Below are 15,375 nucleotides of genomic sequence, written 5' to 3' on the forward strand. Positions count from 1 at the left end.
TATTTATTTATTTATTTATTTATCTAACGAGCGTGTTTGTTAAACCATAAGACGTTAAACCTGCAACTTCTGGATTCTTTTGCATGCAGGCGATCGATACGTATTTCCAGAAAGTAATGATAAATTGTTTGATTTGTGCTGAGGGTTTGGCAGTTGGACCGCATCATCAAACAGTGAGAAGACGGAATGATAACTCGGTGTTGTGCTGATTTAGGAAAATAATCAACAACAGGGTGGTGAGATGAAGCGGAGTTACTGTAAGTGCCCCAAAGTTGATTATTTTCCTATAACAGCACATCCTGAAGTGTTTTATTCCTCTTATACCACAGCAATTTGCCAACAATTATGTTTATAAAATTTAGTACAGAATGACTTTTTATCCATTTGTAATTACGTTTAATGCTGTGGAACATCCATGACACAAGTTAGTTCCTGGTCTCACTTTCGTTGTAGCAGCTATAAACCGTCGTTCCCTCACCAGCGCCTCTCGATGTTAATAAGACAAAAATCGCACTCTGTCATGTTGCCAAGCAACTGCAAAGCGTCAACAACTCCGTCCTGAATTCAACAATTCACAACCAAAATGGGAGAAAGGTATGTGAGGAAATTTAGTAGTCTGAGTAAAACAAACCAAGATCCAGTGTTTCTAAATCCGCTGTCCTTAGACTTTCCCTTATTTTCAGCACTAACTCAGCCTCTGTAATGCTCATCTCATCATATACATAGTTTTCCCTCTTTCCTTATACACACCAAAACAAACTGGCATATTCCTAAACATTCCCACACTTCACGTCATACAGAAGAAACCTGAAGTTAGTGTTCGTACCTGTTTCTTAAAAACTGAATCTCGACAGAAGTCGATAAAAGAATTTTTACACAAAGAAAGCACAAGAAACTTAAGACAGGACAAGAGTGCCTATTTGCTAATGACATTAAAAAATAACTGTACAGAATTTTCAAAACATTGAAATAACCTTTAATACGTAACAAAAATAGAAATATTCTTATAAATGTACCTGTGCAAAAATACTACTAACATCATCTGTAGCAAAACAAGATGGATCTCATATCTAATGTGCTAATTACAAGCTTATTTTACATTAATAATTCCATTGATTAGCATGCTAGGTGAACGTATATTAGCAAACAGACATTCATGTGAAAGCTTTCTTGCTCCCTCTACTGATTTAACGGTTTGGTGGCTTTAAAAGAAAAAAAAAAATAACCAGCCACCCTCTAGACGTTGCTCTTCTCGTGCGATCAGATGAAAGATGAGGCCAGTCTCCATCTGGTAACCTGATGAAAAATACAGGTTCTTTTTAGCCTTGATTTACTATCTGCATCACTGCCAGGAGACTGGCCCCCTACTGCCCCCCTACCGCCCCCTACCGCCCTCCCACCCTCCACCATGCTCTATTCATCTCGCTCATTTTCACCAAATTTGGTTCCAAACCGTTCCTTCCACTCAGATCCCCGCCGAGCCCCCGGTGCATGCTGGGTCGGGGCTGCTAGGGATGGGCGGGGTGCGGAGGAGGACGGCGGGGGGTGACGTCCTGAAAGTGCTTTTGTGTCCGGTTCTCCTGATTGTTTTTTTTTTTTTCCTCCCCTCACCCCGTCACTTTGAATTCTCCTCTGGCCGACGCTGATCACTCTCTCGACGCACTCGACGCTCAGTTTTAATATTCACGTTTCTGTGCTGCTTTGTGGACGCTCGAGTCGTGGCAGCCGCCACCGCCGCCGCTCTGTGAAGTCCAGATGTTCATGTGCTCTCATGGGGAAGCAGCAGGAAGGAAAATCTGGAGGAATCCTCGGCCTCCTAAATTTCATGCATCACCATTCATGTGTCTGGGAAACGTGTGTGTGTGTGTGTGTGTGTGTGTGTGTGAGTGATACGGACTCGGCCCTTCCTGGATAAATAAATAGCAGATGTCATTCAGATCTTTTTTTTTTTTTCCTTCTTCCATAATCTTCAGGAGGTCTTATTTTCTTTTCTCATTTCTTTTACAGTTGCAACATTTATTTTTTATTACTCATGATCAGTAATATGCATGTTGTACATTTTCATGAATTCACAAACATACAACAAATGCAGTCATAGTATCTGAACACATGGAGTTTTTGCAAAAAATTGGACTTGGCCAAAAAATTAAACAAGAGTTCCATCAAATCCCTAAATCTTTCTATTTAAGGATTTAAATCCTGTCTCAGATTGTAACACAACTCTAAATGAGCGCTGTATTAAAGCGCACTTGTTTGGCGAAGCTTTTATCTTACAGTTTGATATTAGACAGTGTTAGGATCCCTTGTAACACATATGTGTGTGTGTATGCGATACAAGTGCTCATTCAAGAGACCCAAATGTTTTTTCAATCCAGTTACATCTGATTTTTTTAAAAAATAGGTCACAAACATTTCTCAGTTCTTAGATTTTCTAAGTCTAGAGAATTTAACTCAAACCCATTTCTGGAAGTTTAATCAAAAAAGTCACTCCTGGTGGTTTAAATACATCTTTTTGTAGTTTCCATGAAACTGGAATGTAAATTTGTAGTCAGATGCTGATTTCTATCATCTGAAGTAAGGTGAGAATCTATTCATAATGCAGTATAAATGTACGAGGGTGAGTCAGCTGAGTATTTTGCATTGTTTATTATAAATTGGTGTCACAAAACTGTATCATTTTTCTACATAATCTCCATTTCATCCAGCGCAATTGTCCCAGCACTTAACGAGTGTCCGACTTTGTCACATCACACTTTTAAGGATGTCATTTGACTCACCGTCGTAAAATAAGAGTCTAAACACGTCTGCGATTATGAAGTAACTGTGATTTAAAACCTTTTTTCCAGGCTTTGGATTGTTGGTGATTGAAACATACGGTGTTTATCGAATATGAAATCACATCTCAGTATCTCCCTACGAGTGTATAATCTCTACTGTGGTAGATATTACGAGAGATGTGACCAAACTTTCAGGGATAAGTGTGCCATTACTATTGAAATCAATGTTCTGCAATAGAAAAAATGATCTACTTAAAGGTGACAGAGAAAAAACTGTTAAAACTGTGATGCATCCTTGTATGTTTAAGGCCAAAATATCATTCATGTGATGTGTTATATTAATCTTATGTATGTATTTTTCCTTGTTCTTTAATGAAGGGTGCCAATAATTCTGGACCCAGTCATTTCAGTTTGATTAGGACTCAGCCAGCTGAATTGGGCTGATATTTCTCTAAGCCATGGATGAACTTTTCTCCCCCCCACACGCCGGTGGATGGTTTGCGGTGTTTTATTGAAGAAGCCGTCCAAACTTGGCGAATCGCCGAGAGCCAGGATGAGGGAGGAGGGAGGAGGAGGGAGGAGGAGGGAGGACGGAGCAGCTGGGAAATTACAACCTGGCTAATTAAATTAGCTGCGTTAATTAATTCATATCTGCAGCCAAAAGGAGAGGACTTGAGTAAAGAAGTCATTAGCCTAATTACTTAATTAATTGTCTGTAGCAGCATCCCGTTTTTCGCTGCGTCTTCATTATCTGATGTCTGGCCTTGGCAGCGCTCTGGTGTGTTTGATGAAGTCTCGGGCGTGCGATAATTCCTCCTTGTCATGCTTCGCTAATGGGGCGCCACGGAGGTGCCATATGGCCATGTTTGCACACGGGTACCTGTTGAAAATGTCACCTGCTGCTGCTACTTCATCGTGTGTGTGTGTGTGTGTGTGTGTGTGTGTGTGTGTGTTGGGGAGCGTTTCCGTCAGTGTGACAGCATGTTAGCATAACAATTCTTAGCATTGCATTTCTTTAACACATTCCACGTGACTAAAGACGTGAGGCTGCGGTGCTAATGTGTGCTCATGCTAGCGTTTAGTGGATGTGATCAGTACGCTTACGAAGATGTTGATTATTTTCCTGTAACAGCACGCCCTGAAGTTTTATTCCTCTTACACCACGGTAATTTTTCCAGTCATTACAATTTTAACTAATTTACAGACAACGTTATACTTTTTATCCGCTTATAGTTATAGTTAATGTTGTGGAACGTCCACGAAACAAGTTCCCTCAACAGCTTCTCTTTTGTCCTCTTTCTTTAACTTCTTTAAAAAAAAAAAAAGGTTGTTGTGTTACAGAGAAACCACAAAGCGTAATCTCTGAAAACTTAGTTACAGCTTTATCTCTGACTGTTACACAGCGCTGACACTGGAGACTCCTTCTGTAAATGTTTAATAAATGTCTCTTTATAGAAAGCGTCCACCGAACAAGTCCCAGTGAATGAGCTGTTCCCATAGAAACGATGACGTATCGATGTCAGATTTGCATTAAAGATGTTAAAAGCGGATACTTTTATAACACTGAGCAACTGGATTGGACAATAATTGTTATGTATTTTCGTAGGTTTTCATGCGGCAGGGCTTTTTTTGCTGGTGTATTTCTTAAGAATGGTGGTGAGGGTTTTTTTTGTTTTGTTTTTATAACCATATCTCCCCAAGTTTGTTTATTCACATTTCAAGTAAGCAGGCGCTGGGCATGTATAAACTTATTTAATCTGTTTGCATTGTTCTCGAGCTGGAGGACAGTTTTTCATTGCGGCTGAGCGGAATAAACACGGCACCGTGCTCGTTTAGGACATTAGCATGCCATATTGAGTTGGATGTATTAACGTCCTGGGGACATGGGGCTAACTGCACTTTTACGAGCCACTGCTAAAAACAGAGCGAGGGAGGGAGAGGGATGCGGGATGGTGTTGCGGCGAGAACGGCAATTGGATAGAAATTGATTAAGATTGCGTGTCCGGTGCAGACTGGGCTCAGGAAACCGAGATATAGGGCCTAATACCCAGGGCTCTGGTTCCAGTGTCAGCTCAGATTGTATTATATATTCAAGTGATACCTTGTGTTTGCGCTGCTGAAAGCTTAAAAAGCTTCTCCCCCCTCAATCCTAACGCCATCGGCTGTGGTTTCCGGGAAAAAAAAGTATTACATTTGTCATTTATAGACTCTGTGTGTCCAAAATAATCCCCCTTTTATCTCCATCCGCACAGGAAGCTAATGGATCATCAAACTCGATGCGATCGTTTCTTCAGCTCAGGGATTGAAGCCTGCCTGTTGATGCAGAAAGCGTCTGTTTTATCCCTCAACGTAACGACACACGCATACACAAAAAAATGATACTGGTTTTCAGTGGAGCAATTTCCACCGCCATCGCCATTTCTTCTCCTGCGTATCAGCGTCTCCGGCATCAGAATAAATCTCAGTTCACTCCGGAAAGCATGACGAATCGCACTCTGTGTGCACACGATAGGGGTGTAACCTGTCTGTTTATTACGCTAAATATTCGTATCTCTATTCGCTTAAGGAACGTGAGAAGGTGTGGCCTAAATCATATGTGTTTTTAATTAAATGTATTAAATTAAACGTAAACCGGAAACACTTTATTAATCCCAGGTGGAAATGTTGTACTGAATATCAGCATGGCTGTGATTCGGCTGTAGGCACGAGTACCACGGGTAATCACAGCTAATCACAGCCGTGCTGATATTCAGTACAGCAGCATGACTGCGAGTGTGATGTTGCTTTTATACAACAGTTTTATAAGCAGGAAATTAATATCTAGTAACTGACATTTCAGACACAACATGGCCAATTAGTTCAATTTTGCTCCATCAGTGAAAATCGTTCCCAAAGAAGCCGCAGCTGGATTGAGGATTGCGTGTTGCCATGCCAACGCACAGGCTGACTGACAGCCCGTAGTAACCGTAGTAACAGTTTCAATGTAATGAAATATTGCTAGAATAGGAGTTTTACGTGGCGAGCACAGACGAGTGGAGTGAGACACACGGTGAAATGGCCCAGTGCGGTTCTACTAAATATCAGCGCTCTCGGAACAACGCTCGTCCAATCAGATTAGTGAACTGCTCTATAATAGACAATATAGCAGCAGAAGGATATTAAAATATAAATTAGAAGTGAACAGTCATACACAATGTATATAGAGAGAATATGGTTGTATGTATAAAACAAGATCAGATGGTAGGTTATAAAAAAGGAGCGCAAAAAAAGAAATCAGTGCAGAAGTCAATGCAAGGACTATTAAAAGAGCGAGGCAGATAATTTAGTAAAGTTTTTGGAGAAAGTGTGGTGTGCATGGGCGATATGGAGCAGCGGCTCTACTAGGAAGTGATGGAGACGTTTAAAAAAATAAATAAATAAAATAAAAAAAGTTTATTTTTAACTGAAGTCATATTTGCAACATACAACCCTAAGCATAAACATGACCTTCCTGGATTCGGGTTACATAATAAGTGCGAGAGTTTTCATCCTTCACACAAACATGTAATAAATACACTCCTCTCTCTGCCCCGTTGTGTCCGTTGTTACTGCGCTGCTGCCTGCTATTCTACGCACTGACCACGTTTAAGTAAGAGAGTGGAATACACTTTAATGGATTAATTATGTTAATGTTACGGCGTAAACTCAGTCTGGCTTCAAGCTGCACGTGTTATTAGCGAGCAACTTTATTAAAGCTCAGCTCTGTTTGCGTCCATTGAGTCGGTAAGTACCTTCCCATCAGAATGTCATAATACATTTTTCAAACTTCATCTGCAAAACACTCTTGTTTTTGGAAAGCCCATTCATTTTTTTTCTGCTTTTCTTATTGGAATTTAAAATTCGCCCACCTACTTCTTGTCACTTTAAACTACTTCTGACTTTTAAAGAAGGTCCTTGAAAAATCTGTTTAATTTATAACACACACACACACACCCATCCCTGGCTTCTGCCAGACGCTGTAAAGGCTCGTCTCATTCACATTGTCCTGCTCCACCGGATTGACGTCTTGAAAAGATGGAGAGCTTTGCCCCATCGTGGATTTAAGCATTTCTTTCTCGCCGCGTCTCCCTCTGTCTCAGGATTCAGAAAGGGGACTCAATCCAGCACCGAGCTGGACGCACAGCCTGAGCAAATTCCCCCAGGGAGACTCTGATTGGCAAAGTAATTAGTTTATTATGTCCTTTGTAGATTCTTCCTCCAGCTGAAGTCCTCTAATATAATATTTAGGATTAAGTCCACCATTTCGAAATATAGCAATCTGATATTCTATTTTGAGTTCTCCCTTTCAGCAGGGTCAAACGAAACCTTAAAAGTTGTAAAATAGCAATTTGCGTCATCTGATTTATCAGGAATCGGGCCTCACGTTCCTCGAGAAGGAGAACGAATGGTGTTATTAGTTCCTTCTAAAAATGTAGAAGATTTTAGACTTTAAACTGAGTGTCCTCACAGATCCTGAGAGCTTGCTGATGGTGCAGTGTTAGCTCACCAGGCTTTCGGGTCAATTCCAGGACTGACTCACCTTCTTCCCCATGTTTCACTTTATTTTTATAGTTATAATTGTAGTTATAGTTACATAATTATCTAGTCATTTATTTAGCTCCGGCTCCGTGTTCTCTGTGCAAGAATTGTTCACCTTTTTTCTTCGCCGTATTTTGTGACTGATGAATGAAAAAAGTTTTACAAGGACGTTTTCAGCCCTACCTGCCACTCAGACAACTTTTTTTGCTTTTTGTTTTGTTTAATTACGTGATTCGGACTCCGGAACAATAGGTGTGAAAGCGAGCAAGTTTTCCCTCTGCATTTAAAAGTGTTTTCTCTGAGCATCACGTTCAATCTTCACTCTGCATTTTGATGAAACAGGAGACCTCTTCTTGACAGAACCGAGTTTTAAATCCTGCCTGTTTTGCGAAGACAAATCCTGCACCGTGTTTCAATAATACACTTGTTTTTTTTCTTTCAAACACACTCCCATAAGCATCACTTTAATGGACAGAACGTGCCAGAACACTTTAATCTCCGGTTCATACAGATGCCGTTGTCACAGAAGCGCAGTTTTACCGTGTCATCGCCAGCTCACGCTGCACAACTTGAAAAGAAGCAGGTGTTCAAAACGAGCCGCCGTTGTCAGAAAGGTTTCGCTGTTTTAGCTATCAGAAGAAGCAGGTTTCTGCGCTGGGGGCTGTTTGGAAGTGCAGTTTTTTTTAAACTCTTCCCCTATCCTGGAATTCCCAGTTCACCTGCTAGCGTTTGAAAGCGGTGCTGATGTTCTTCGTTCTTTGTTGGACGAGGTCTGTAGACCTGACAGTGATGTGAAATTGACTAGCGTATTTGTCAACAGATACAGACAATAAGACTTTTTTTTAGTTTCTGGTGTTTATTGAGTCCAATTTAACTAAAATGACTGGTGTCTGTTTCAATTCTTACCCCAATTTTGTAAACAAAAATCAGCAGATGTTATTTATCATAATTTTAGCTTTCTAAAATAGGTATTTTCTTTATCAGTGACTAAGAAAAAAACATCAACAACAAAAAAAAACCTTTCATATTGAGCCTTACTTGGTATGTTTGAATAGTCAGTGTTTCTTTAAAAAAAAAAAAAAAAGTAAACCATGTATGTAAAGATATATGTTAAAACTAACCATATATGTAAAGCCAGGTTTAACCAAACCTACTGCTGTGTGTTTCATTTTTGACCAAACTATATTACATTGGCTGATATGATTGCATATAGATTAAAATTGCTATTTTATTAGTGACCAAAATAAAATTAAATTAAAATCCTGGGTTTTACTCGGACTAAAAATCATTTCTTAAAAAATAAAATTTTTAAATCTTGGAGACTTTTTTATTTAATAAAGCTAATTGCTGAAATTCCTTAAAAACTATAAAAAAAAAAAAGGCTTCTTTTCCCCCCTTTATTTATTTCACAGTCATTGCTCTCGTGCTCATCAGTCTGGATGCTGATATCGCTTATAAAATATCGATTGTAAAACTGTTAGAGAGCCACACACACACGACCAGCACACACTCCACACCTGGTGAGATCAGGTAAAGCCCCGCCCACTTTCCTCCCTGAGAACACGCCTCATTTTCATTTTAATTTTTTTTATTTTGATCTTCCTGCTCCGCCGAGCACCAGTGATACTCAATAACGCGGCGCGGCGGAGCTCTCTCCCGCTGAGGATTGTGGGTTCTTGGCGAGCAAATGAAGGACTTGTTCTCCGTTTGAATGTGGTTTAGCGTCAGCGTGTGAGAAGGGTGAATTTAAGTTCTTATGGCTCTCCCTGAATAATAAATGAGAACATTAAGGAAGCATACTAATGATGAATATAATTGGGTTTGGTTTCTTGCTTTAAGCATTTTTTTTTTTTTTTTCCCTTCTCAGGGAAGTTTCGTTTCGTTCTGTGCGCTTTGTCCTTGACAAAACAAAGTCGTTTGATTTTAACTGCCGCTGATTGTGTATCGTAGGATAACCTTTAAATCTCTCTTTCTTAATCCTTTTTCTTTTTTCTTTGAAATTGCGGCCAGCTCCTTTTCCTTTAATTGCTTCTCTAATGCGAGATGGAAAAGTGACCACAATCGGTGGATCGAATTGAATAATAACGTGTTTTAATAATTGATACGTGTCGTATGAATAGCAGAACAGCTGCTGAGTAATTTGCAATGAAGTGTGAAAGGATCGATGGAAGTGTGTTACTGCAGGATTGTATTGAATTGTGCACCGGAGGCCTGCGTGAAACTGCGATGTCGGAAAAAACGCGCGTCTTTTATTTACACAGGATCTGTCAACCTGCTGCGTGTTTATGCAGGATATAAAATAAAAAGAGTAGTAAATCTGTAGTAAATCGAGTGACTGCTGATGTCTGGTGACACTTTATTTAAAGCTGACTTACATCTCATCTACATCTGTGTTGCATAAATCTTTCATAAAATGGTGACATTTAAGATTTTTGTGTAGTGTTGTGTAGTGTAGTGTGTTGTGTAGTGTAAAATCCTCGATTATCATTACATGTCTAATGTTTGAAACAAATTTCTGTAATTTTAATCCTGTATCCTGGAGGTTCATCTTGACTAACATCACATCCACCTGAAATCTTACCTTTTGTGTCTGTCTTCTTCGTACAGGAGTATGGACGTTAATGTTTCTCAACTCCAGACGTGGTCCATTTACATGAAAAACGAGTCCGAAGCATCACTCGTTAAAAAGTCCTTACAGTGGTGTAGGATTTTCACATGCTTAAACTAATGTAGTAATCGTTTAGCATTGACTGTGTATGAAAGGAGTGATGAGCGATGTGCCTTTAGTTAAATAAAAACAATACAAAACACTAACCTGCATGATATGTTAGGAATAAAACACTCAGTGGCATGCTGTTATAGGAAAATAATCAACAATGCAGTTACGGTTGAATATTTTTCATTCACAGCTGTTATTAAAAATACCTTTTTATCCATTTATAGTTACATGAAACAAGTTAGTTGCTGTTATTGCTTGTTACAGCACATCTAAACAATCGTTCCTTCACTTCCTGGTTTTTAATCTCTCTTGAAGTTAAGACAAAAAACTTTACAGCTTTACCCGTGACTGTTACAAAGCTCTGACACTGGAGACTCCTTCCACAAATGTCAGATAAATGTCATACTTCGATGTCACCTCATGAAGGTGCTTATGAATATGTTATGCCCAAAAAGTTATGATTATTATTTGTAAATGCAGCATTTCTCTGTTTTAAGACAAAGTATAAATGTTTAACTTCAAAGCCCTGTCACGTTTATTCGGAAAGACACTCAGCTCCTGTCGTTCTCTCTTTTCTCTCTCTCCACTCAGCGGCAGACCAGTGAGGAGAAAGTTAATAGCCCGGGTTTAGACGTCGGCCTGCTCAAGTCCAAATTACAGGAAAAGACGGAACAATCTCAACAGCTGCGAGATCAAATTCTCAAGCAGCAGGAGGCTTTAAGTAGGGCAAGGCGAAGTCTCAGAGACACCACCAGAGCAGCTGGCAGTAAGGTAAAGAGAGTGCTCAGTGCCCCTCCTTTTCCTTTTCCGCCCTTCTCTTCTATCTTTTCTTCTGATTCTCAACCCTTGCTGTGTAGTGGTGATGATCTCCCAGGCTGTTGTTTAGAAGAATGCGGAGTCGATTACGCTAATTTCACACTGTGGTATGTAAAGATCACCAATCCGCTTTGGTGTTCGTGTGCAGAGTCGAAGTATTTTTACTCCCGATGGAGCACAAAGTTTAAGACGGGTTAACTTAATTTTCTCAAGTGTTTATCCACGCAGATGTTGTTCTTCTACACCACAAAAAACCCAACATCTGTTTAACCCCGTAACCCCTGAAAAAAATTGAGTATATATATAAGCAAGCCTGTGATAGGTCTCGATTAATTAGTTTAATTTTTTAAAGCGAGCAACACGGTGGTTAATCTGAGCACCGGCCATGTTCCAGCCCCAACATCTGCTTCTGCTTTAGAGAGAAAACCTCGTCTCTGATCTCATATGTTGAACTACTGTAACTTTGCCACTGTCCATTTCCTGTCGGAGGGGGAAAGGGCGGGGGCGAGGAGGGAGGGAGGAAAGGAACGAGGGAGGGAATGAGGGAGGGAGGGCGAACAATAATAGGTTTTGTTCCAGCGAAGTTCCTGCGTTAGTGCAGCTGAACAAATAGCTTTAACACTTCGGTTTGAAAGAAGTCCTCCATCTGCGGTGTTTAGCAAGCGCTCAGATATTTATTGCTTCAGCGGATCTGGATCCAGGCTCGCTCTTCATTCCATTTCATTACCAGACCAAACTGCTTTACTTTCTTTATTTATTGTATTTTTAAAGCTTCGATTTTAAGACGATCCTGTCCATGCAAAACGGAAAAAAAAAAATTAAGAAAATACTTTGTTTAAGCATTATTTTGAGTTTAGTGAACACATTTTCTTTTTCTTTTTTTCTTCTTTCTTTTTTCCTCTTTCTAAATTCAAAGTATATAACTGTATAAAATAAATATTACCAGATTCTTAGGGGGGAAAAAAAGGTTCTTCGTGGGATCTTTAAGGATTCTTGGGATGATTCTTTCCAGAACAGGGTTAAATATGGAACGCTTTGCTGATAGGAAAACACTTTGTTGTAGTGATGAACATAGAACCATCAGAGTTTTTTTTTTTTTTTAAGAGCGAGAGAAGAAGACAATAAGACGAGAGGTTCTGTTGAAGTTGACTTGACGTGGGCTGAGAGAAGGGATTGTAGAATCATTATGATTGTAGAATCATTCAGTTGAAAGCTGGATTCTGATTGGTCAGAAGGTGTTGACTCGTCTTCTCTAACAGCAGCTCTGACAGAAGTGCAGCTGCAAATCGCAGGTTTATATTAATACGCTCCTTCCAATACGTTATCGTTTCTATAGTAACAGCTCATTCACAGGGACTTGTACAGTGGATACTCTAAACAGATTTTAAAAATCATTGACGTGTTGAAGTTTCTTAAAGTAAGGAGATGTTTAGTTCACGTTTATGGAAGGAGTCTCCAGTGTCAGCGCTTTGTAACAGTCTATTAGATGAAGTTGGCTTGACGAGGGCTGAGAGAAGGGTTCTGCTCGATTTCTGTAGCAGCAGCGGCAGCCATGTTGAATTCACTACCCACAATCCACTGCGTCTGTCTTAGTGGCCAGAGTGAGAAGATAGTTTTGTGAGTGTGATGACGTTGCACTTCTCATCTCTCACACACACACGCACACACACACACCCTTCAGCACTGAATCCCTGCAGTCTAACTGTCGCTACACTCTGATATCTCACAGCGAGCTCGTGATAAAGGCACACTTTTTTTCCGGCATCAATATTGGATGTGTTTGACAGTCGCTCGATTTGTTTGTTGGCTGGTTTCATATCACACTCATTCCCTCTCTTCTCTCTGTTCTCTTTACGGAACGACTGCACGTCAGTTGGGATTCTCTCTGTCAGCGTTTGAAGCGGGCGGAGACGCATGGGGGAGACGCGTACGCAACGATTGATTTTTAAAAATACCTCCTCCTTGATTCCTGTCCGTAATGCTCCTCCAGTCTGCTCATTTTTCCCCTTCTGAAAGTTAAGGAGTGATGGAGCCAGTCGAGCTGCGACTCGCTGAGCTGCTCCTGACACTCGTTTCTTTAGGTGGGTAAATAATCAACAAAATCTGGATCCTGTCACGAAATGACAACACGAGTGCGGTTTATAAACCTAATCCACATTTACTTTTATCCTACAGTGAATTCCTCTGTGCTGAAGCACACCAATGCCATTGCAGACTGTAGAAGCTTTCATTTGAAAGCTGGATTCTGATTGGTCAGAAGGTGTTGACTCGTCTTCTCTAACAGCAGCTCTGACAGTAGTGCAGCTGCAAATCGCAGGTTTATATTAATGTGCTCCTTCCAATACGTTATCGTTTCTATAGTAACAGCGGACGCTCCACTAAACAGATTTTAAAAATCATTGACGTGTTGAAGTTTCTTATAATAAGGAGATGTTTCGTTCACATTTATGGAAGGAGTCTCCAGTGTCAGCGCTTTGTAACAGTCAGAGGTAAAGCTGTAACCGAGTTTTCTTCAGGAGAGAGGAGTTTACATCTTGTGGTTTCTCGATAAAATGACAAACTGCATTTTTTTTTTTTTAGTCTCGTTAACTTCTAGAGAGAGAAAAAGAGAGACTGGTGAAGAAACGACTGTTTATAGCTGCTATAATGTATGTGAGAACAGAAACTAATGTTTTTCATCAACGATTCACAGCATTAAATGTAACTATAAATGGATAAAAAAGTATGATGATCAATAATAAATAAAACGATTGCTGTGATGTAAGAGGAATAAAACACCTTCAGATGTGCTGTTATGGGAAAATAAGAACTTCGTAACAGTAAAATAGTAACAGTAACTTGATTATTTTCCTATAACAGCATGTGCAGAAGTGTTTTATTCCTCTTCTACAACAGCAATTTAGCAAAGATTACTATTTTATTAATTAAACAACAATACGTCCTACTTTTTATCTGTCTGTTGCTGCGTTTCATGTTGTGGAACATCCACAAAGTTACAGCTTAGTTCCTGTTCTCACTTTTATTCTTGGCTTAAATCTGAGGATTAAGGTATTATAGCGTCACAATAGCAGCGTAGCTATTTTTGTCTTATATGTTATTTATCTCTAGCTCTAAACAATTTCCTCTGCTTTGAGATTTAATTTGAGCATTGCGAAACACAAAAGTGGCGATGAGGTGTGTAACACCGACCCAACACGAGCGTTACAATCTCTCTGCCCCTGCACTCGCATTATTAATGAGCTGTAAAAGCTGCTTTGTTTTTAACGTTCCACGAGCAGATGTGCTCACCCCTCGCCGTGTTTGGGCCCCGCGCGTCGCTCTGATGCGGTTAATGTCAGCCGCTGTGCAGTGGCACGCATCAGATGTCAGCTTTGTGAGATGATGCTACGGTGCGACCTGTTAAATGTGCTCTGGAAGGGTGTAATGCAATATATTATGCATGCATGAAATGTACAAACACAATGGAATTATGCACTGCTGATATGATACACGTCTCTCAAGAGCTTTTTCATATACACAAATATTTCACCTGCTTTTTTTTGCTCTTTTTTCTTTTCCTACCCCCCCGCACCCTTTTTGCCATGGGCCACATTATGCACGGCTGTAACGTGTCACGTGTTGACATGCGCCATGCGTCCTACAAGTGTTCACATTAATCTGAGATATTTATTTATCGCCACTTTGTGACTTTGTTTTTCAAGCACTTTTGAATTTTGACTTTATCCTCATTTTCTCGTTTGTTCATCCTCTATATGTTACATATTTTTGGTCTCAAGGTGACTTTTCTGCATCAAACAGCTTCAAACTCTTGATTGAAATTCATAACAAATCTAAAGTGTAATGACTGTGAGAATAAGAACATGTAGGTGAGTGTATTTATGATGTGTTTCTACTTTTTTCATTCGATAGACAGTTTGTACATGGAAGCACATTGTAACAAAACTAAAATATTCACAAACTGTGAAATATTTTGCAGCACTGGAGCTGAATCTGTCATAAACTATCTGACAAATAACTGGTGGTAAATATATACATGAGTTGTAATAATTTGCTGTTATCAGTATGTAGTAGTCGTGTAAAATTACAGTACAGTATGGTGTTTATTTGCTTGAAGAATGTTGTAAACACTAATTACAGTCACAACTTGACAGTTCTGCTCACGGTATATTACTGTAAATTTACAAAATATTTTGAAAGGAAATTTTATTCTAAGCTGCCTGGATGTGTGAATTTATACAGCCTTTTTTTTTCTTTTTTTTTTTCTTTCTTAAATTGTGCCATCCACTCTGAACAGGAGCGCTCGGTTGGTGTGACGTGCACACGCCCGCACGCCCTCGCTGCTTAGCCTCAGCGTTGAAGGCACCGGCTCCAGACAGATGGCCAATACAAAAACATTTACGGCCGGTTTACGATTGATCCTGACCGTGTTTGCATAGGCCACAAAAGCAATTATTCTCTGAATATAGCTCTGAGCGGGCGGCCAAAAGCAGACAGAAACGCCAGGAA

General features: G+C 39.9%; 1 protein-coding gene across 2 annotated transcripts in view; it reads left to right on the forward strand.

The window, feature by feature from the left end:
* Window positions 1–15,375, forward strand: part of LOC113541280 (putative leucine-rich repeat-containing protein DDB_G0290503) — a 118,010-nt gene that overhangs the window by 43,013 nt on the left and 59,622 nt on the right. The window contains exon 7 of one of the 2 annotated variants that reach the window (XM_026938166.3): window positions 10,645–10,824. The exons of the other annotated variant lie outside the window; for it this stretch is intronic. Coding sequence (XP_026793967.3) covers window positions 10,645–10,824 — 180 coding nt within the window. The remainder of the gene's footprint in view (window positions 1–10,644; window positions 10,825–15,375) is intronic. 2 annotated transcript variants of the gene reach the window in all.

Source organism: Pangasianodon hypophthalmus, chromosome 22 (genome assembly GCF_027358585.1).
Source record: "Pangasianodon hypophthalmus isolate fPanHyp1 chromosome 22, fPanHyp1.pri, whole genome shotgun sequence".
Taxonomy (NCBI): Eukaryota; Metazoa; Chordata; class Actinopteri; order Siluriformes; family Pangasiidae; genus Pangasianodon; species Pangasianodon hypophthalmus.